This window comes from Diospyros lotus, chromosome 1 (genome assembly GCF_014633365.1).
Source record: "Diospyros lotus cultivar Yz01 chromosome 1, ASM1463336v1, whole genome shotgun sequence".
NCBI classification, from domain to species: Eukaryota; Viridiplantae; Streptophyta; class Magnoliopsida; order Ericales; family Ebenaceae; genus Diospyros; species Diospyros lotus.
Window position 1 is genome coordinate 50,103,472 of NC_068338.1, and position 22,854 is coordinate 50,126,325.

General features: G+C 38.6%; 2 protein-coding genes across 3 annotated transcripts; one reads left to right on the forward strand and one right to left on the reverse strand.

The window, feature by feature from the left end:
• Positions 1-2,772: 2,772 nt before the first annotated feature.
• LOC127789565 (probable leucine-rich repeat receptor-like protein kinase IMK3) lies at positions 2,773-6,459 on the forward strand. Its single transcript, XM_052318486.1, has 2 exons — positions 2,773-3,567; positions 4,722-6,459. The coding sequence occupies exons 1-2, from the start codon at positions 3,078-3,080 to the stop codon at positions 5,306-5,308; spliced, it is 1,077 nt and encodes a 358-aa protein (XP_052174446.1). The 5' UTR covers positions 2,773-3,077; the 3' UTR covers positions 5,309-6,459.
• A 722-nt stretch (positions 6,460-7,181) lies between these two features.
• On the reverse strand, positions 7,182-22,854 carry LOC127789319 (ceramide kinase). Of its 2 annotated transcripts, none has more exons than XM_052318221.1 (13): positions 22,488-22,854; positions 14,370-14,531; positions 14,114-14,281; positions 13,887-13,979; positions 12,387-12,479; positions 11,279-11,468; positions 11,118-11,144; positions 10,862-10,946; positions 9,507-9,656; positions 8,963-9,064; positions 7,976-8,338; positions 7,719-7,785; positions 7,182-7,562 (listed from the first exon to the last, which is right to left on the reverse strand). In XM_052318221.1, the coding sequence occupies exons 1-13, from the start codon at positions 22,656-22,658 to the stop codon at positions 7,422-7,424; spliced, it is 1,812 nt and encodes a 603-aa protein (XP_052174181.1). In that variant the 5' UTR covers positions 22,659-22,854; the 3' UTR covers positions 7,182-7,421. The 2 variants fall into 2 exon arrangements, with proteins under 2 accessions (XP_052174181.1, XP_052174172.1); XM_052318212.1 differs by having other exon boundaries at positions 11,228-11,468; positions 22,488-22,849.

Below are 22,854 nucleotides of genomic sequence, written 5' to 3' on the forward strand. Positions count from 1 at the left end.
TGATGGACCTACGCAAATTTTCTAAAAATCACCCATCCTTGCGTTACTCTAGTTTAACACACTTAAGTTGGGAGTTCTTTATTCACATTTAACCTAAAATATATGCAACTGATGTTATTTATTTCCTTATTATTCTTGATATATATACTAGTTTTCTTGATATTATAATAGTTTCTTTAGAATTTCTTTTTAGACCTAATGTTGGACTCTCGAAGTATTATATTGAGGAGTACGGTAAGCAAGTAACAATATATAAGTCTGAGAAGAGAAACAAGATGGTGGAAGAGGGATTCCGGATTATTGGAAACTCCAGTGACCAGTGGAGCGATTTGCTCGGTTCCTCCATGTCTACGCGCTCGTTCAAGCTCCTAAGCCCCATGTTTTACATCCCTTAACTGCACAGGACCTCTTGTCCATTAGCTTCTCATTGAAATAAAATAAAGTTCTTATACCTCTGGCAGGGAACTAGCGAACTAGCTCTTGTTCATTGATGAATCCATTATGCTATATATATATATGTGGTTCTAGATTGAAGTTTAGGATTAAAATGTCATTCATGCTTGTTGGTGATTATATTTTTTTTCTTGGGATTATCGCGTCCTTGTGCAGTCTCTTTCAGCTCGCATTTTCAATTTCGACAAAAAAAGTAAATTGTAAGTGGAGGTTTGTTTTATTGTGCAAGATAAAAAGTCAAACCCCACGACTTACTGTACAAATTCTAACTTATTGCGACCCGATCACTTGACCTATGCCTTGGAGGCATGTAGTTTTCTTATTACTTGTTAGTAAACCTCGTACAAACTGTAATGCTGTAATTTTTATTTCTGGGAAGTGGGGAATTAGGTGCTAGCTGTTGGACTATGTTTCTGTGTTTCAGAATTGAATAAAAAGAGGCAAATTGAGTCCTGATTGGTGATTATGCATTGGTAGAAACTTAAGCATTCAATGAAGAAGATAACCAAGCTCACCGGTTTCAAGATTGAGTAGGGATTTAGGGGGTGATTAACTAAAGATTTTTATTCAATGAACAAAACAAGATATTCTTTGTTAATTACATACATAAATTTTAACTCGTTTTTTGAATTAATCGTGATAAAAATGTACTTTCTCTTAACATCTTTGGTGTTATGAGAGAAATTTGCAAGATAATAATAAATTAATAAATGAATTATGATAGAGTGTTGGTGAAACAGACAAATCTCAAATTTTGATTATTTCAATTTAAAAGTCAACCTAATGCATCAGGTAATTTGGAATGCTTCCAAAGTGAGTCACTCTATATGATTATTCTCCAGTTTAATGTTGGTGAATGGTGACATTTAATCATCCAAATTATTTATCATCATTTTCGCTTGTTCTTTAAAGTTGAAGTATGTCATTTAAAAATACTTTCAGGGCACAAATCAAGTGATTAGATCACGATAAATTAAGATTCGCACCAGTAAGTTGTGAGTTCGATTTCTTATCTTACACAGTAAGACAAAATCTTCACCTATAATTTATTTTCTTTATCAAAATCAAGAGTACGAATAATAAAAGACCACGTAAAAATAATAATCCAAATATATCATCCAAAGATTTTTCAACCTGCAAGTTTGGCGTTTGAGAATTGTGATTAGGGCACATGTTAAAGATGATTGGGGGAAGTAACCATTAGCCAACAATTGCTTAAATAGTCAATCTCAAAGGGACAAAGAAAATTAATTAATTGATGGGAGTGCCCTTTTCCTAATTCCTACCAACTTGTCCCCATTGATCATCAATCATATCCCCTTGCTGAGGTCCACCAACACTAAGCTAGCTAGCATCCGTGCATTGTTCTGTGTCACCAAAGTCCACTTCTCTTTCATTAATTAACATCATTTATTGTGTTTTAAAATAAACTGACTTAAATCTTAAGTTAATATCTTCTAGGGTTGAAAATGTTCCCCGACCAAAATGCCAAACACATTTGGATCATCAAATGCCCATAATTTTACCCTTGAATGTGGGAACTTATTACCATCTTTAGTTTTTTCTCATTTAATAAAAAGGATAACAACTAACTCAATGTCATGTTTGGCTTGGCTTAAAATAAATTTTTATATTTGTGTATTTAAAATCACATTAACCCTCACAATGCACATAATTTAAACACCATTTGCATCACGAAAACTAGACGCTAGGTGCCGAATGCTGTATGCCAAACACTTTTTCAAACGGACAACTAGAAAGCGAAGCATGGATAGGCCGAGTGGTGATTAGGTGGGGCATGGTAGTGCCTGCACTGCAGCACCACACAATCATCCCCACGAGGTGGAGGGGAAGGCCCCACCCGTTGATGATGTCTCCCTGGGCCCAACCCAGCCTCCATCAATCAATTTATTACATAACAGCCTCAGCCAACCACCACTCGGCCCTGCCCGCCCGGCCCCAGATCCAAATCGAACTCTAGCCAAAATAAAAAATAATATTAAACAACCTAAAGCATATAACTTTAAATTAAAATAGAAGATATAAGATAAAAAAAACTAAATGAACACTTATTTTAATTTTATTTAAATAAAAACAAATATTCAATTGAATAGATATGTGTTCTAATCCAATAATGAAGGTAGCAAGAGACAAGTAAAATACCAGCGGGTACAAATACACGTACAAGTCCAAACTCTGAACTGCATTGGCTCGCCCGGATTCAATTCTCGGGTCAGGCACATATGGGGGTAAAACTGTCACTACGATAATGAAGGATGGCAAAAAGGGAAATTACCAGCTCCAGCCTCCAGCGCATAATGTGGCAATCAATCAGATGATGTCACATGGCTATCATCTGCGAAAACTTTCTCTCTCCCCAGTTTTCTCTCTCTTGTTCTCCCTCCTCTTTCTCCTCCTCCTGTCTCTTCTGCTCTGCAACTCAGTTCTAGAAGCTGTACCCAGAAATCTGGGTTTTTCCTAAAGCCAAGAGGTTTCATTCATTGAACTTCAGCTACGATTTTTCTCCATTTCCCATTTCCATGTCAACGACTTTGTTGTCTGTCCATTTCCCAATTCTCTTTACATTCTGATAAAGCCAGATCTTGGGCAACAACTCTAGTGATATGGAACGCAAATTCAAGCTCATTTTGGTTCTGGGTTCGAGCTCTTTAGCTATACTGCTGATTCTCTGCTCAATGATTTATTGTTTGTGTCGGAGAAAACCTGGGAGGGATCAATCGGAAGACACGGAAGGCGGATTCCAGTTCAAGGAGAAAGGCGAGGAGGAAACAGAGGACCTGATCAAGTTCCAGGGCGGCGAAGATCTCACCGTGCATGAAATCCTGGATGCTCCCGGCGAAGTGATCGGAAAATCGGGCTACGGCACTCTGTACAGGGCGAGTTTGCTGGGGGTGAATTCGGTGGTGGTGCTCCGGTTTCTCCGGCCGGCCTGCACCGGTAGTATCAACGAAGTGGTGGCTACGGTTCAGGTTTTGGGTTCGATTCGGCACCCCAATTTGGTGCCTCTGGGAGCGTTTTATGCCGGGCCGAGAGGGGAGAAACTGCTGGTTCATCCCTTCTATGGGCGGGGAAATCTGGCTCAATTCATACGAGGTAATTAATAATGCTGCATTTTAGTCTTTTAGGTAGCTCTGATTCTGGTATTACTTGTGAGGATTACCTAACATAAAAGGATCAAGAGAAAAATTACAAAAACCCTTTCGCCGATCATAACCATAACGACAATAATTTTAAATTAAAGGGGCCTATCTATATATGACAACTTTAATGAGAGTAGTGGCCAACGTCTATTCAATTTCCTTATTCGATTTTACATGAGAGACTCAAATCTCTAATAAATTTTTAAATTTGAAGAGTTATTTAACATATTTTCCATCATAATGGTTTTTCCTTTCGTGGGGTTTTGTCATATGTGGCTGAAATATTAGGTATTTTGGGGAGATGATGATAGTCCTTGATCTTGACTGACAACCCATACTTTGTGGAAAGATAGAAGGAAAATGAAATGGTTTTGTACCAAGCTTTCGGAATTGGCTCGTGGGTCATCAGAATTTTTTATGGTTACATCTAATGGTGTCTTGTATCAACCATTAGATCTTTGTCAATTACCTTTACCAAATATTATCCAATTAAAGAAAAAGTAATCTACTTTTACCAAATTGGGGATGAGCATATTTATTTTGTCCCTTTTTTAACGGTTTGTTCTTTTTCTATTCCTGCTTCATTATTTGTTTTTTTCTTGCTCCTTGTCTTCTTCATCCTCCCTTTTTAGGTTCATACTGATTTTGCAGGACTAACATTTCAATTTCTTCTCTCTTTCTCTAGAAGTAAATGAAAAGGGCAGGGACAAAAATTTCTTGTATGTTTCTAAAATTATTTTCTGTGAAAATTCCCGGTTCCAAACACGGCCAAATTAAGCATCGGGCTCTTGTTTGCTTAGCTAATCTGAACTGGACTTTTGAAACTACTGATCACTTTTTACCTGCATTCTTAATTTCTCTTTGATTAGATTATGCTATTGGATAGTGGGAAATTGTGAAGGACTGGACTTGTCATCATCCAGCCATATCAAATTTAGTGCCAGTTCTTGTCACAGTCTCTTTCAGTTTTGCTTTAGATCTTGTCTACCGTTTGGTTAAACCAAGTCAAATTGCCAGTTGTTTTCCTCCCGATCAGTTTGTCAACACAATTGAAGTTTGTTTTGTCATTACGTATTGAGTGGCACAACTTTGTTTTTCCTATGGCAGATGGAAATGGAGCTCACAAATGGGAAATCATATACAGGATCTCACTTGGTATTGCCAGGGGAATAGATCATCTTCATACTGGAATGCATAAGCCCATAATCCATGGCAATCTCAAATCGAAAAACATATTATTGGACCGCAATTACCAGCCATGCGTGTCAGATTCCGGCTTACATCTCCTCTTGAATCCCACAGCAGGGCAAGAGATGCTCGAAGTGTCTGCAGCACAGGGATATAAAGCGCCCGAGTTGATTGAGATGAAGGATGCAAGCCAAGAAACTGATGTATACAGCCTCGGCGTGATCTTTCTAGAAATTCTTACAGGGAGGGAGCCAATCAACGAGAACCCAACCCCTGATGAGGACTTCTATTTGCCAAACTCCATGAGAAATGCCCTGCTTGAGAATCGAATTATGGACCTATACCGCGCTGACATTCTTCTTGGACAAAGCGGTGATCAGATTCGAGTTCATGAAGAACGCATACACAAGTTTTTTCAGCTTGCGATATCTTGTTGTTCTACTTCACCCTCTCGTAGGCCCCACATCAAGCAAGTCCTCAGGAAGCTTGATGAAATCGGAAGGTAAAAGCCCGGATTCTGCGGAAACTAGGTCTTCTTGATAAATCAGCTTAGACAAACTGATATGAAGCTGAGTATGACACTTAGGTTAACTAAATTCGTCGTCCCTGATAGTTACAGATAGAATGGTGATGGTTACGAGGGATACAGATTTTTTTTTTTTGTTTTTGGTGGGGAGAAGGGGACTTAATTTGGTGACTTTGAAGCAAAGAGGAAGCTCTTTAGCCATCAAATTCTGATAGTTTCGTCGGCATGGACGCCCCTTTAGGTATAAAGATTTTGAACATTACAGCAAGCTAGCACGGATTATAGAGTTGGCTGTTTCAGGGATTTGATCTTCGGGGGATATTGAAATGTTGCTTGGAGCATGAAGAAGGGCGAGATGGGCTATTTTCAGTTTGTTCAGTTCCACATGTTTGAGTATCAGTAAGCTGAAAAAGAGGCTAGAGAGCTCTTCTATTGAAGTTGGATTTTCTTTTCCAACTTCTAGACGAATTAATTTCCCACAAAATTTTTTTATGATCCTTAGTTTGTTAACAGTACAGGACTCGCAGAAAATGAATATTGGGGTTAATACTAGAGTTTCTTTTCTGTTGGTTTGTGCATTATTTAGCTCTTTTTGAGTTTGATCATCTTAAGAAACTAGTTTTCAGTTTCGTCCTTTACCATGAAATCAAAGTTTTCCCTTTGTTTTTTAGGGCACGTTTTAGTAGTGTTCCTGACAGTCAGAAGCAAACCAACGTCGAGGGATGGGGCCCTGCGATTGGTCCGTCAAGAAATGGCTAGTACATGCAAATACTCTGACGCTCGAGTGAGTAAAAGAGAAAGAAATGACAAAATATTAGTAAGTCAAAGAGAAACATATCTTGGTTCTGAAGAAAGAGTTCATATAGAAAGAGGAGTTCTCTTATATGCATATGTCGTGCGTTTGAAGGTGATGGAACCGAGTATTCGGCATCGGTGGAGATTTTCAGGTGATAGCATAGTATCGACAAGAGTCTCATTAATGTGAATGAGATCTGCCATTAATGAGGATGAGATTTGAGCGAGCGTGCAAATACTTAGTATGGGGGTTGTAATGATGCTGCTGCAAGCTAGTGCAGGACCAGGGCCAGGCCAAGATTGAGCTATGAAAATTGGGTCAAGATTGAGCGGGAGAGTCACGTACTAATGGTAAAGTTCTTTTGTGATTAGAAAATTGCAAAATTAAATTATAAAGATGACTTTCTTGTTCAATTCTTTTGGGATAAAAAATCTCAATAAATTAATATTTTTAAATAAAAAATTAAAAAGATTTGACTTCCCAATTCAATATTTTGAAGATTTTACCTACTCCCTCCATATTTATACACAATGTGTATCGCTATATAACATATATCTAAACATTACTGTTCATTGTCCTTAAATCTCTAGCTGGCAATGGATGGGGAAAGTGTTGGATGGTAGTTGGGTGTGCATTGGTCTTCATGTAAGAATGCATCTATCTTGGGGTGGCATTGGCAGGCTGATTAATTTGATGCCATACTTTGTGAAATCATCATGACATCATCTATACGGCTGAACTTAATTCGGTTTTTATTTTTGATTTTGATTTTAATTTTATTATGAATAAGAATACATTATCTGTACTAAATAAATTTATCGATACATTAAATAATTCATAAATTACGTCCACCTAATAAATACTTAAAAATCTCATATGACTTTTGCATGTGATGAATTTAAGTTTTAAAAGTTTAAATAACACATAATATGAAGAAAATATATAATTCTAATCATGGTTAAAAATGAAAATCAAGATTTGAAACACTATTTTGGTCGTAATTTAACAATCAAGCTCAATTAATTAAACTTTTATATAAAAACCAAAATAATTGAAATAATCGGAAAGACCAAATTGGATTGAAAGCAGAACCGATGCTGAAAATGTTTAATGGGCATTTAGAACATTTAATAATAATAATAGTCTAAAATTTAGTAACTTTGTAAAGTGATCATCCCATTGGTAAAGCCGAATAATGAAACAGTACAAGGCAGAAGAATATTACAACACAAAGATGGTGGGTACAATGGAGAGTATTATCTTCTAATCTTCTGAATTAGAATTATTGCTTTGATGATTAGACTTCAGGGCCAGTGGCAAATAAGCTGATGAGCCCCCGGAAAACTTGCGCCGAGAGCTGGTGTGCTTGAAGGACCTCGCCGTCTACATTCCAGACGCTCTCCTGGTTGCCCGAAGAAGTGAACACGAAGGCCGGGGTCTACACATAACACGCGAAAAGAAGTTAACAAAGGCGTCCAACTTGGTGCACGAAACATCCCGCTCTATGTGAATGCATGTGCAAGTAATTTAAAAGCGAAAATCATAGTTCTGAAGATAGGTTGAAAAGAAATGAAATGGCGGGGAGGAAACATACTTTGTGGTGCTCCACAAACTCAAAGTCCAGGGGATGTCCGCCTCGCCTTGCCAGCTGCATAAGGTGCCTGTAGAAATCGAAGAACAAAAATGGAAAAGCAGCCCACATTAGAATCTTTGATTTGTTGTCAGACATGATCTCAAAAAGGAACACACAATTGAACATTGACGGGTCTGACGAAAGCGATGCAGAAGTTCTATAACATGGCAGCATTGGAAAACCCTTTCCAGTTTCTATGGGGAAAGTCATTTGCTTACCATAAATATAATGGACGAGGGCAGTCTCTAATCAGTATAAGATCCAGTAACCCGTCTGAAAGGTGTGCATCGGCCACCAAACCATCAGGTGCTCTTTCATTTCTGCAAGAGATTACAGCAGCTCCAATGCTAAGAAAGCGCCCTTTCGATCTCACCCATCTTGAGTCTTGTAGATTCTGTGCTGGCATCGGTTGCATTGCTTTTGTATTACAAACACTACAATTGGCACGGCAAGCGGTTCTTTCAGATCTTTTAGGTAGGCCCCATAATGCTCTTTTTCTGCTATTCTGAACACTTTTCTCGGAAGCGGAATGAACTCCTTCAGATTTAGTTTCTATGTACGCTATTTCTGCTTCATATGAACTGAGGGAGAGAAATAAAGATCATAACTTAAAATGTCAAAGACAATTGGTATACTGTACAAAGAATAAAAGAATGTATGAAGCCAGTCTCTCACAAATCCACCACTCCACAATATAAGAACTCGACCACTTTTCTTTTAGTGTCAAGATAAGAAAAATATTGGCAAAACCAGGTCAACAGCTCAAATGGAGAACCAATCCACAATAATTATCAAAAAATAAATATTGACAGATAAGAACTACAACTGAGATTGTTTACACATATTAGTCAACAAAAGAATTTCAGTTGAGCAGGGTTTGATGAAAATCCTGAGTAGGTGTGGCTAGCGATTCTGTCAAAGCTTGAGTAACAGAACTTGCAGTAAACCAGGCATCTCTTACTTTTAATTCTATCAATAAAATTAATCCAAAAACGTGTAACTATTTCTTCCAAATATAGAAGGGGAATTTTTTTTTTTATCAATATATTTATGGTTTTTCTCATATAAAACCAAAATCTGCACAGAAATTTCTGTGCGACTGAGCTAATACAATAAACCAGAGAGGCCTAGAATAGCACAAATATTGAAGGTCAAGATCTACTACTCCATAACACCAAAAAGATACATGGTCTCTGAGAGAAAACCTGTGTCTCAGGAACACCGTGGTTCCTGCATAATCATACCGCTTTGGGCCCATCCAACGATATTTTTCACTCTCTGTGATGACATCTCCATAAAATCCATACCTGGTAAGATTCGGCAAATAAATAATTACAAATCTAAAAATTAAATCTCATGTTCTACTATATAACTATAAGCCCTTGTGTTAAGTATTGCAACAACTGACAGTTCATGAGTTAAAACTAGTTCCAAGTTTCTTGAAGAACTTCTGGACCATATCCAAACTTAATTATATGGTCAGGTGGCCATAATTTCTCAGTAGCTTCACATAAGAGCTAGAAAACAAAACTTAACTGATCAAGCTGGTCCAGGTTATTACGATTAAAGAGGAATCAATATGGAAAAAAAATTTGACCCAGCCTAGTCAAAACACACACACATGCACACATGTTACATGTACATTTGCAGCAAAAAGGTTAAAAAGTGAACATAGTTCACAAATTTTTATTGTGTCAAAGGCATTGTGTGTCATCCTAAGGTATGTGCATAGTAACAATGAGAAATTACCCAGCAAAGGAAGCTGCATAGCGTACGTAAGGTTCATCCTTTGATGTTGATGCCAGTTTCCATCTTACAACTTGAACTATATCAAGGCATACCCTTTTACCTAGGACGATATGCAATGCAGATGTTATAGGATCTCGAGTTCCAGTAGTACTGCAGAATTCAAAGCAAATATGCTCAACTCCACAAATTATTTTTGAAATAGTAAGCTCTGTAATGTAGACCATCAGAGAATGCTAAAGCAATTTACAAGCAGCTCATGCAAAAGGATAATGGTGGCTTTACACTAACTCTTTAACTAAATCTAGGACATGTGATAGCTGATCAAATAGCTCAGTACTATGAGTTTTCAGGTTCCTCAGACAACTATAGAACTTTCATATTATCTGCTTAAATAGCAGGGTGATTCATTTAGTTCCCTCCATGACTCAACCTCAGGCATCAAGAAAAAAATAGAACGCCACATCTCATAAGCTGCACATAAACCAAAGCCAGATCTGGCCCATCATGCAGAGTAATTACATTCAACTTCCAAGGTGTTAAAAAAGGAGCATTTTAGCTTACTTAGGTTGCCAAATATCAGAAAGGTGTATTTAGCCAGCTAACCAAGATATACTTGAATATACAACAGATAGATTCTAACAGAAAGGCATGTGCTATGTTCATAACACTCAGTCTCTTTTCTTTTCTTTTCTTTTTTCAACTTTTTTTTCCAGTAAATGCAAAGAAAGAAAAGTCCATTCTCACAGAAGCCTATGCTCTCTTGCTTACAAATGTCCATTTCTAAATAAATTGAAAAGCCTGAAAGAAAAACATGGTTGGAAGAAAAGCCTCAAGCTCTTATACAGGCAGCAAAATGCAATTCAAAATTTTGAAGAGAATTTAATAGAGCTTCAATGTATATCCCACATCACCCAGATAAAACTTAGAAAGTGATCCTTGAAGTGCAAACCATAAATTGCAACTAAGCTACAAGGTGGAAGCTGAATGGAGCACTTCAAAAATTTATATAATAAGTTTGATACAGATATCACAAGATATTTGGGCATACCCCCGATATATAAGGCTCCCTACCTTGCGCAATTCATTTTTGTATTCAGCCTTACCCTTGCTTTGCAAAGAGATTATTTCCACAAGGCGAACCCATAACCTCTCAATCACAACTGAGCAACCCTACTATTGCCACTAAGTCTCACCCTCACATCACTAGACACTCCAGCCGCTAAGAAAATTAATGTCAACAAGAACTAAATATGTGGAAATACTAATTTCAATGAAGATATCTTAAAAATAAGAGAACAAATAAGCCTCAAAAAACAGAGAGAATTATGGATCACAAGGCAACAGAAACAAAATACCACATTACAATGGCATCGGTGGAGCCTGAAGGAATAATGCCAAGTCTAAACCTTTCATTTGGGAGAGAAAACTCGGGACCTTTGTCTGCTTAAACCAACAAAGAGGCAATAATCAGATGCCCACATAATAAAATATCCAATTGAAATTACTGCTTTATTTTCTTTTCTTTTCTCTTTGCCTTTCTAGAGGAGAGTGTCAAGTGCAGTTTACAAGCTTACAGTGATCGCCTCAATAGATGGATACGCATAAACTGACCTGTATTGCCACAATTGTCTTCAGTTCCTGTACCACATGACCATGATAAGCAAGACGGTTAAGCAATGAAGTTACCAAATCATACTACAAAGACATGTTTGAAGGTATACCACTATGGCATGTACTAAAACTTTTTGATCTTGATTCATTAAGTCTTGAACCTGGGAGAAGAGGAGAACTGGCTTCACTGTGGTCAGAAGGCTCAGCAACAGTTTCATTTGCATCATGAACCTTGGCACACCCATCATTCCCACTATTATGCATGAAATCTAGTGGAGCTGGTGGATAAGGTGCTTTAAGCCTCAAAGACAGAAGCCCATTAAGGATCTCATTAAAAAAACCATCACCACCCTGGATCCAAATCAAATTGTAAAGTCCCAAAAAATTTGGAAATTAGCTGGAAGAACAAACAGAATCTTATGTTGCTGCAAAAAACAGGAATCAGAAACCATCACAACAACCAATGTTGTAAGGGTGTAACATAAATACATGATAACTTACCAGAAATCAACATCTAGATAAGTTACATTTGTGACCAAAAGAACAAAAAAAGTTTCACTGGGCATTTTTATGTTGATTCATCAGATTTCAGGAAATCCACAATGGGCTTAATTTTGTGTGACCAGTGCTTACCACGATCAAAAATCTCTTTCCTGTTGGATAAAATAGACAGCAATACAAACAGTTCACCATTTTAATTTGAAAGGAATAAACAGCATCCACCAAGTTCACACACACATGCATGTATATATATCTCCCTTCATGTCAAGGAAGACATATTCCTTAAAAGCTTCAGATGTTTCTTCAGGAACCCAATTCCATAGCACCCATCATCATTAATGTCTTTAAATATGGGTTTTACAATTCACATTGGAGAGACCATCACTTGCTAAATGCCATTCTGCATTGCCCTTTTATTCTACTGCCACATAGCATTTGGTAATACTCTGATGATGACAAACTATTATAATCACAAAAGATTTGAAAAATAGGTACACCATTTGTGAAAGCATTGGAAGTGGAAAAAAAATGGATAATGCCCAGAAAATAAAACAAAAAAAAAAGAATTGATAACACAGTTTGAATTTAAATGATTCCAATAAACTAACTACAAAGTGTCTCAACAAACAAAAAGAAGCTTCAATGCAATGGATAAGGTGGAAGTACTGTCATAATAATAAGCTTGAGAGGATCTGTAACCTATAAAACCACCTAAAAAAATATCTAAAAGTTTGCAGAAGATAAATGCCTGAGAGTCTTTATACTTACAACAGCTACAACACCATCATATGAATTTAGCTCCCTATTTGTAATGGTGGACATCACATCAAATGCATGTCCTGCCCTCTGCGTCACAATTACCTAATGAAGAGATAGAAAACAAATGTGAGATTATGTTATTAATAATATTGACCAAACTCCATGTGGACATACTTGTAGTTTAACTTAAAATGCCGAGCAGAAAAAAAAACTCAAAATGATTATGGACAAAATATTAGCAAGCGATTATGCCATAGTTCAATAATCAGCTCAAGTAGAACATTTTCACCTACAATGTGGAGTCAAAGTCAACAACTCCAAAAAAGTTAAGCTAACAAGACGATGGTGACACACACTCATATACTTAATAAACAATAAGCAAGATAAATACATAAAATCCCCGAGTGCAGTGCCCCATGCCTAATTTACATGCATCTGGAGGCCCCATATGAAAGTCAAACATTCATATCTATACCAAGTATTTTGATATTTCATAATTCCGAGCTACCCCAAAAATGATCAAGTTGCCTGACACAATGAATATACAGACTAAATATATCATCCCCAATGAAGAATCACTGACACAATTAAACATGCTGTTGTTCTTCAGACCGCCACACACACAGCAAACTATCCCTCCAAGAACTCACTGATTATACCCTCAAAAATCAGACACACAGCACTCGATAGAAAACACAAGAATAGGAATAGAAAACAGCAACAAAAAAACACAAGAGACACAACAATTTTATCCTGGTTCAGTCTCATAAATGAGACCTACATCCAGACTGCCTTAGGCCCATGAAAACTTCACTATCTTGAAACCCTTACAGCGATTACATGCACTAGAAAATTACCCCTCTTTCCCTCAGTCTAAAACCCTAGACTAAACAGAGAAGAACACCCCAAGAGAACATACAAAATAACCCTTCTCTCGGCCTAGTACATACTTGCTCAAATCTCTCAAGACTAACCAATGTTTTCATGCCTCATACCCGAGCCCTCCCCAGCCCCTATTTATAAAACATAAGGGCGGGCAGGACAGTTACAACTAACTGCCCATCCTGATTGAAATAAATCACCTTCCGGTCAGCTTAAAACAAACTAACAACCAACTGTTACAACAAGAAAATATGCTAACAGATTTCCTAGAGAAAAATACTAAGTACAGAAAACTAATCTAAGACAAATGTCTTCACACATGCAAAAAATTATAGAATAAAAATGTTGGAAAATTCTTTGCCTTCTGATCTCCAAGTCTGGTCAACCACCTGGTTAACCCTCACAATTAAATAATGACTGTATAGTAATCTCATTGTAAATCTCTGGTAAAGTTGTCAAAAAGTTGGGGGCAGATTTTCTACTCTAGTTCCTCATTCATTAGTTCATACAAATAAATATGTTCATCATAGATAAAGTTAAATATAAACAGATGTACGAAGTTCAAGTTTGAGTTCTTCGAACTGTAGAAACATCTATTACCCGTGTCAAATGTATATAGAAAGTTACCTTTGTCTTTACTTTAGCATGAAAAAATATGGGAGCCACTGCTTCCCAAGTTCTACATCCATTTCCTTTCCCGCTCTTTGGATGAACAAAAACCTAGTCAACACAAGTAAAGTCTGGAAAAAATAGTGATGCTAGTTCATTTCCATTTCAGTGACCCAGTACGGTGTACAAAGAAATTAGAATGAGAAAAGCACAAACTGAATTACATAATTACTCATTCTGCATACCAGAAGACTCTTTGGTCGCCCCTTTTCTGTGTTAAGAGAAGCACTAATCCGGTTAACCCAAATCTGGCATGCATTCAAGTCCTTGTGACCAAAAGTGTATACAGATGGGGCCCAAACAGAAGGTCTTGAGTTTGACCTATGAACCCCGTGCACTGTAAAGCGATACATCTGCAGCAGAAAACAGAACTTTATACACCAATAAAACACAATAGCATGTAGAATAATAAGGGAAAAAGTGAATAAGACTGGATATGACCTCAGATGTACGGTGCGAAAGACATCTACCAGCATTTGCAAGAATAGATTCATGAACCAAACCCCAGTCTATGAACTCAACAGCATATACATCAGAAAACTTGATTGCACTTTCACTCTTAGAGTCAAGTTTAATGCCCAGACAAGATGATTCCTCTGGCTCCTAGCACACATAGACAGGAAAACAACATAAAAGGTCAGTCCAGGCACTTATCCAGAAAATAATGGGCAATAACTGCACAAGCTGAGAGGCTTATACCTATCAAATTAATGATGCATATTTTTTTTTTTTTTTTTTGAGAGAATAAAACCTCTATCACTAACATAGTCCAGGAAAATAAATATTATTCTGTAACAAAACCTTCTAAAAGAAAATCAACACACATAGTTTGACCTGAGTCATAGTGCTAGGAAACAATTTTGAAATAACCAAAAAATGAATGGGATTACCCCAACCTTGTCACTCTTAGAATCTTCCAACGAATTAAATAAACAAGCAATCAATTCAAAGATTCTTGAGTTTAGCAATAGCAATAGCAATCATACACAATGAGAGAAAACCATTAGTATATGTGAAAATTTTCCAACAACACAATGTGGTGAAAAGCCACATGCTCATCCAACACAAAAGAAAAAAAAAATGAATCCACTAATATCTGTTTAAGAGGTGGAATAAATATAAGGGTAACAGAAAAAGTTCACGATCTAACTCTTTTTTTTTTTGCTTGTATCAATCTAACTCCTTTTTAGTCATCTCTCCTTGCATTACCCACAATGCACCACTCTTGTGGATCTTCCTCTGCATCAGCCCTTAAAATGACTCTCTCTCTCTCTCTCTCTCTCTCTCACACACACACACATGCACGGCATGCACTCACAATGAACATATCCCTAGAGTAGCCTCTCTCTCTCTCTCTCTCTCTCAAACACGCACGCACGCACACTGATGAAGATCGAAGGAGCAAATATTTTGGGAAACAATATTTTAAGTGTAGAAATAGGAATTAGTATTGCTTTAATATTTTATTCTGTTTTCTTTCCTAATTTCTTTTGTTTCTTTTAATATCTTTTTATTTCCTTTGTAGACTAGTTAGATTGGGATTATGTTTACAATCTTTAATTAGATTGGATCAAGGAATCCTAGTTAGAGTAGATTATTATCTATCAATTGCCTATTAATAGTCCTTTTTGGTTGCAATTGAAGACAGATTTTGATGATTGATATTGAATATTGATGTTGGTTATGAGTAACCAGGATTACTCATGTGTTTTAGTTTGGGTTCTGCATCACACACAGATACACAGAACCACGTGTGCCCAAGACAGATTTCACATCTGCCTGTGAATAAGGACTCTTTAAAAACCATCAAATTCTTTATCTCCATCTCTTAAAACTGACTCTAATACTGTTTAAGAGAAAGGAATATGAAACTCTGTCCCCAGCACAAAATATGGAAAACTAGATCTTGCAATTTCATAGCCCTGACATCCCACAAGATGCTCCCGAAGCCACGTCATGGCCACGGCATGACCACAAGCTACCTGAGAAGCTCTCTATTAAGTTTTCAAATTTCAACCACTTCGGGCTGTGAAGTTCCCTGTTTCCCATGCAGTATCTTAGTCCAAGCATTCCTGAGTCAGGGGCTCAAGCCTCTGTCCAGCCCCTAAAATGGGCTGGAGTTGAATCGGAATTTCTGGGAAATTCCGTTAGAACAGAGTTTTAGGGAGAGAGATAGAGAGACGAGAGAAGAGAATTGAGAAAGAAGAGAGTTGTTATTTCATTCCAAAAACTGCTTTTCTGTTTCAGCCTTCCCCTATTTATTCATAGGTAGGTAGGTAGGTTAGTTCTAACCCCCTCTCCCGCCTTCCATTCTCCTTCTACTTATTACAATAATACCCCTCAAGTCCTAACAATCCCCCCCCCCCCCCCCCATGAATTAATTCTTGACCTCAAGAATTTAGAGCAAGCTGATAGCATGGGGAAATCTTGTCAACACATCTGGCAGGTATTCCCAAGTCAATTGGTCTGGCGGTAAATGAGACCATCGAATCAGCACTTGAGTAATAGGGGCAGCTCCTCTATAGATCACCCTTTTATCCAGAATTGCCCGAGGTTCAATGGGCTCTTTTGATTCCTCCTCTATAAGTGGTAAGACAGCAAGTGATAGGCCTTCATTTCCTTCCTCTACTGGTGGCAATGAAATCCCAGTAGTGGTTGTTACTCCTCTAGCCTTTTTTAATAAAGATACGTGGAATACCGGATGTATTCTCACATCTTCTGGTAGTTGCAACCGATAGGCCACCTCCCCTACCTTCTCTACAACTGCATAAGGCCCAAAATATTTTGGATTGAATTTGGATACTGCTCTCTTAGTAAAAGCAAGCTGCAAAAAACTTCTGACCTTCAAAAACACTACATCCCCCACATTGAACTTCCGCTCACTTCTCTTTTTATTTGCATAGTGAACCATCCTACTCTTAGCAGTTGCTAATTCCCTTTTAAGCTCTACTAAGACTTCTCTTCTTTTCTGAAAGTATTGTTCTACATCTACCATTGTAGCAGTAGAACTGGAAATGACATGAAGTAATGGTGGATTGTACCCAAACACAACTTCAAAAGGGGTCCGTTTAATAGTTGTATGATATGTAGAATTGTACCACCATTGAGCAAGTGATAGCCAACGGTGCCAACTCCTAGGCCTAGCAAAACACATACAGCGAAGGTAGGCCTCTAAACACTGATTTACTCTCTCCGTTTATCCGTCCGTTTCAGGATGATATGCTGTAGATAAGTGTAGACCCACTCCCAAATTCTTGAATAATTCCTGCCAAAATTTACTGGTGAATACCTTGTCTCTATTAGACACAATGGTCTTGGGAATTTCATGAATTTTAAAGACTGAATCCAGCAATAATCTGGCCACTTTTGAAGCTGTAAAGGGGTGTGTCAAACTGAGGAAATCGGCGAACTTAGTTAAACAGTCCACAATCACTAAAATTGTATCCTTGCCTTCTGATTTCGGTAAGCCTTCTATAAAATCCATTGAGATATCCTTCCATGCTTGATCCGGAATTGGTAGTGGCTATAATAACCCTGGTAGAGCCACAGTTTCATGCTTGCATCTTTGGCACACTTCACATTCCAGCACATTTCACCACTGTTTTCTTTAATCCTGCCCAATAGAAAACACGTCTTACCTGATGATAAGTGGCTCTTACCCTTGAATGTCCGCCTACTGCTGATCCGTGCATGGCCCTCAAAATCTGTAACTTTAGCTGGTCATCCTCCCCTACCACAATTTGGCCTTTGAACCGAATGAGTCCCCCAACAAGAGGATAGCCCTGTTGTCCGTTAGTCGTTATTGCTAACTGCTATAACAATGTCTGCAACCAAGGTGTTTGGTCATAGCTCCTCACCACTTCCTCTACCCATTCAAGAGTTACAGCTATGGCTTGGCAGACCCACTTTTCCTCTCTTCTGGACAGCGCATCTGCCACTAAATTCTCCTTTCCTCTGTAAATGAGTGCGTAACCGCTGTTGAAGCAAAAATTGAAGGTTTTTGTGGTATGTTTTAATCACAAACTAATTATTCTCCAAGTAATGGCGCCACTTTTCAACAACTACCAAGACTGCTATCAGCTCTTTATCATACACACTCAGGCCTAGATGTTTAGGAGCTAAACCTTGGCTTATGTAAGCCAAAGGTTTCCCTTCCTGCATGACAACACGCACTCCGCTATCACAAGCATCTGTTTACTAATTGTTTTGAGAAATCTGGAAGAGCTAAAATAGGGGCTTGAGTCATGGCCTGTTTAAAGATTCCAAAGGCTACTTCAGCTTTAGGATTCCAATAGAAATTGTCCTTCCTCAATAGCTCTGTCAAAGGCCGACTAATCACTCCATAATTTTTGACAAATTTTCTATAATATCCGATCAAACCCAAAAAACCCCTCAACTCCTTCACATTCTTAGGCCGTGTCCAATTTACCATTGCCTCTATTTTTTAGGATTTGTACTCACCCCCTTAGCTGAAATTACATGGCCTAGATATTCCACCTCTCCTTGAGCAAATGTACACTTAGACATCTTGACATATAATTGATGAATTCACAAGACCTCAAAAGTGGTTCGGAGGTGAGATAGGTGGGTTTGTAGGGTTGGGCTGTACACAAGAATATCGTCAAAGAAAACAAGTATAAATTTGCGAAGGTATGGACTGAAAATCTGATTCATTAAAGCTTGAAAAGTGGCAGGAGCATTTGTCAAACTGAAGGGCATGACAGTGAATTCATAAAGCCCTTGGTATATTCTGAAAGCGGTTTTAGGGATATCGGCTGGTCTCATCCTAATTTGGTGATAACCAACCCTTAAATCTAGTTTAGAGAAGATGACAGCTCCATTGAGTTCATCTAATAAATCCTCAATGATAGGAATAGGGAATTTATTCTTTATAGTAAGGGAATTGAGCTGCCTATAGTCTATACAAAACCAGTTCCATCTTTTTTGTTGACAAGAAGGACTGGAAAGGCAAAGGGACTTTGGCTAGGTTGTATGATTGAATTAGTTAGCATGTCCTTTACTTGTTTCTCAATTTCAATTTTCTGGGTAGGGTTATAGCGGTATGAACGAATATTTACAGGTTTTGTATTTGGTTTAAGATGGATAGCATGGTCTAAAGGTCTTTGGGGTGGTAGGGTAGTCGGTTCTTGGAAGAGGTCTTGGAATTCATGCAATAATAAGTGCAAGGGATCATAAGTGTTTACCTCTGTTAGCAGTTGCATTGTAGCTGCTATTCCCATAGATTGTGGTTTGTCCCCTTCTTCCTCCTCATACTCCATTGCATGAATAGAGTATAATTCTACAATTTGCTCGCTTTTCCAGTTTATTAGCTTGTGCAACCTCCTTCCCGATAATACTTTGCATTCCCCTTGATTTAGGCTTCCCATCAGTGTCAGCTTTTGGCCTTCAACCTCTACTGTCACCTCTAGCTTCTTGAAATCAAAGGTTAAAGGGCTTACATTCTTCATCCAATCTACCCCCAGCACGATATCACACCCTCCTAACTCCAAGACCCTCAAGTCCGCCACAAACTCTACTCCTTGCATTACCCACTTGAAATTCAAACATTTATGATTGCTGTACATTCGGTCCCCATTAGCGACTGTCACTGATAGTGGGTTGGTTCTGGTCATTTCATACTTGAGATCTTGGGCTATTTTCTTGTTCACAAAACTATGGGTGCTTCCGTTGTCAATCAACACCGCTAACCTTCGTCTTCCCATCTGTCCTTTAACTTGTATGATCTTCCCCGTAGGACCCCTTTCAACGCGTGAAAGGAGATTTGTCCTCCATCATCTTCCTACTCTTCCCCAGCATGGGGCTCTTCCTCTGTATCTTCTTCTTCTGCATCTTCATCATCAGAAGCCTCCGTCTTCAACATTAACCTCCTACATTGATGGCCAGGTCCATATGTTTCCCCACATTTGAAGCATAGGCCTAATTGGCGTCTCTGCTCCAATGTCGTATTCTTGCTTGTTCCTATTCCATTTCCATTCTTGACGCCTTCTTGGTTTGTTCTTCCCACACCCAGTTTGAAACTATTTCCTCTGCAAGGAGTTCCCCCTCTGTTGACGACCCATCCTCCTAGTGGCCATGGCCTATTCTTCTTGAATACTGCCTCCCATGTTACTTCTTGGAGACGTGCTTTTTCTGCTGCTTGTCTTACCGACACTGGCCCCAACATCTTTACTACAGATCTTAAATCGTCTATGAGTCCGCTAATGAAACTCGAGACAAAGTAGGACTTGGGCAAGCTCGGATAAGCTGCTCCTATCAACGCCTTTAATTCCTCGAATCGCCTCAAATAATCTTCGACCGATCCTTACTATTTCAATTTGTTAAATTCTTCAACCATGTCCGCCAGATTCCGTTAGCCAAAATGACCATACAGTTCGTTGGCAAAATTGGTCCGCGACACCCATCCCCCTTCTGATTGCCTCCAACTCTGGTACCACGCATCCACGGTATCATCCAAATAGGTCGTTGCCATTGTCACCCTTTATTCTTCTCCTATCTGGTACAATTCAAAGAATCTTTCAATGCGTCGTACCCACCAGTGTGGTTTAGATCCATCGAAGATTGTAATTTCCAATCTTGGCGTTGGCGGGTGTCGCCCATCCAATCTTGGCCCGGAATTCCTACCATGGATTTCACGTTCCCATGCAATCCTTTCCTCCGTTCCCCTCGGGCCTCCTGGTCTCAGTAATATTCCATCGCCCCTTACATCTGTCTCCAAGGTCTGTCTCCATTCTTGGAACAGACTCTTCTTGCGATCGGAATTGTGGCCATGTCGACATGATCGCAAACATGAGATCTATCTTCTGTCCATAAAAGTCGGCCCGTTCTTAACCCTTTTCTAGTTCTCGTATACTGTCTTTGATGGCAGTTAAATCTTCCCTTTGGATCGCCATATCCTCCCTTTGGATTGCCATGTCTTCTCGTTGGGCCCTCATGTCTTCTTGCGTCTGGCCCATTAAACCATCAAGATTCTCCAGGCGAAGCTCTAGTTGTTTCAGGCGTGTTCCTTCCGCCATGACTTCGTGGTTGCTGAATCGGAGCTTCCGTCACCTTCTAATCGTGCGCCAGAAGCCGTTGAAGAAGGTTTAGCTCTGATACCACTTGTCCAGCCCCTAAAATGGGCTGGAGTTGAATCGGAATTTCTGGGAAATTCCGTTAGAATAGAGTTTTAAGGGGAGAGAAGAAAGAGATAGAGAGAAGAGAATTGAGAAAGAAGAGAGTTGTTATTTCATTCCAAAAACTGTCTTTCTGTTTTAGCCTTCCCCTATTTATTCATAGGTAAGTAGGTTAGTTAGTTCTAACCCCCTCTTCCACCTTCCATTCTCCTTCTACTTATTACAATAATACCCCTCAAGTCCTAACATTAGAAGTTCAGGCTTCTGGCATGGGGTTTATAACCTCTTGGGTACCCTTCCCTTAACAGCTAGCTTTTGAGGGTGAGTTCTACCTGAGAGTTGTAACAGTGGTATCAGAGTCGGCCCCATGATTCCCAGTGTAAGCGAGCGGCGATGAAGGTGACGTCGGCATTGCAGTGTTTGCTCGAGATTAGCAATGGCTAGTGCACAGCCTGCTGTCGTGGGCGCCAGGCTGCAAAACGTGGTGGTATGTTGTGGTGCACTGTAAGGTATGAGACTTGTCCCACATTGGAAGTTCAGGCTTCTGGTGTGAGGTTTATAATCTCTTGGGCACCCTCTCCTTAACAGCTAGCTTTTGAGGGTGAGTTCTACCTGAGGGTTGTAACAACCTCTTTCAATTAAAGGTTCATGATAACAAACCTAATAATCTATTTTTTTTAATAAAAGAAGTATACCAAACCTAGTAACCTATTACAACTTGATAAACCATACAATACATCATTCATGTGTTGATGTAAATAGAATTTGCAAACTAAGATCTAAACAATTTTGGTTGGCTAACCAATGGGTAAATATAACATATTGCCACAAAATCTTCAAGTTAAATGTTGATGTATTGACCCACAAATCAAGCGGCTGAACTCAAACTTCTACTTCCAATTTCCCACAGTTTCTTAAAGTAAATAAGACTACAAGAAATGACAGGTGCCATCTAAATAAAACCCGAATCACTCTATTACTGCATTAGGCAAGGGAAAAACCAAGCCTGATTCAACCATTTGTTGAATTAATAATCAACCCGTGGAAATGTAAGAAAACAACCTGTACTGACTACGTACAAACTTGTATGAATTCAGATCATAACAGCTAAACAAAGAAACCCTTTTTCATACAAGAACTAACAAAAGACACTTGATGAGCAGGATTTTCGATCATAATACAAAAAGATGACATATTTCAAAAACCCACTACCTTAATGATTAATCATCCCAACAAAAACAATCTACATAAAATTAGCAAAATGACCATCTAGAGATAAATACAGGCATACAAGTACACGCCCACATTAACCCACATAAAAGACATACATCCAGATGATACTATTGGGTAAAATTTTGATTTACTCAAAAATATAATACACATGCACGTAAACATACATACGTATACACACACACACAGAGCTTACATTATGGATGGATTTGATCGGATTCCAAGACAGCCCATCTGAATTAAGGGTGAGAACAACTTCTCCGACCTGGTCCAGGAAGAAAGTCATATTAACAGCAGGGGTCTCGCCGGAGATTGGCACGGCTGGGTGAGATTTATCTCCTTCAAAACGATCTCCATTTCGCTCCATGGCTTTGGGATAATCTGAACGAAGATCGGGAAGCAAATCCGATTCCTCGATTTTAGCAGATACCCAATTAAATTTTAGGAAAAGAAGGCGTCAGGAAGAAGATCTTTTGGGCAATTAATAATTACCGGGTGAATATCAATTGACCACCAAACCGAAGACCCCATTGCCCATTAACTTTATATACATATATAGAGAC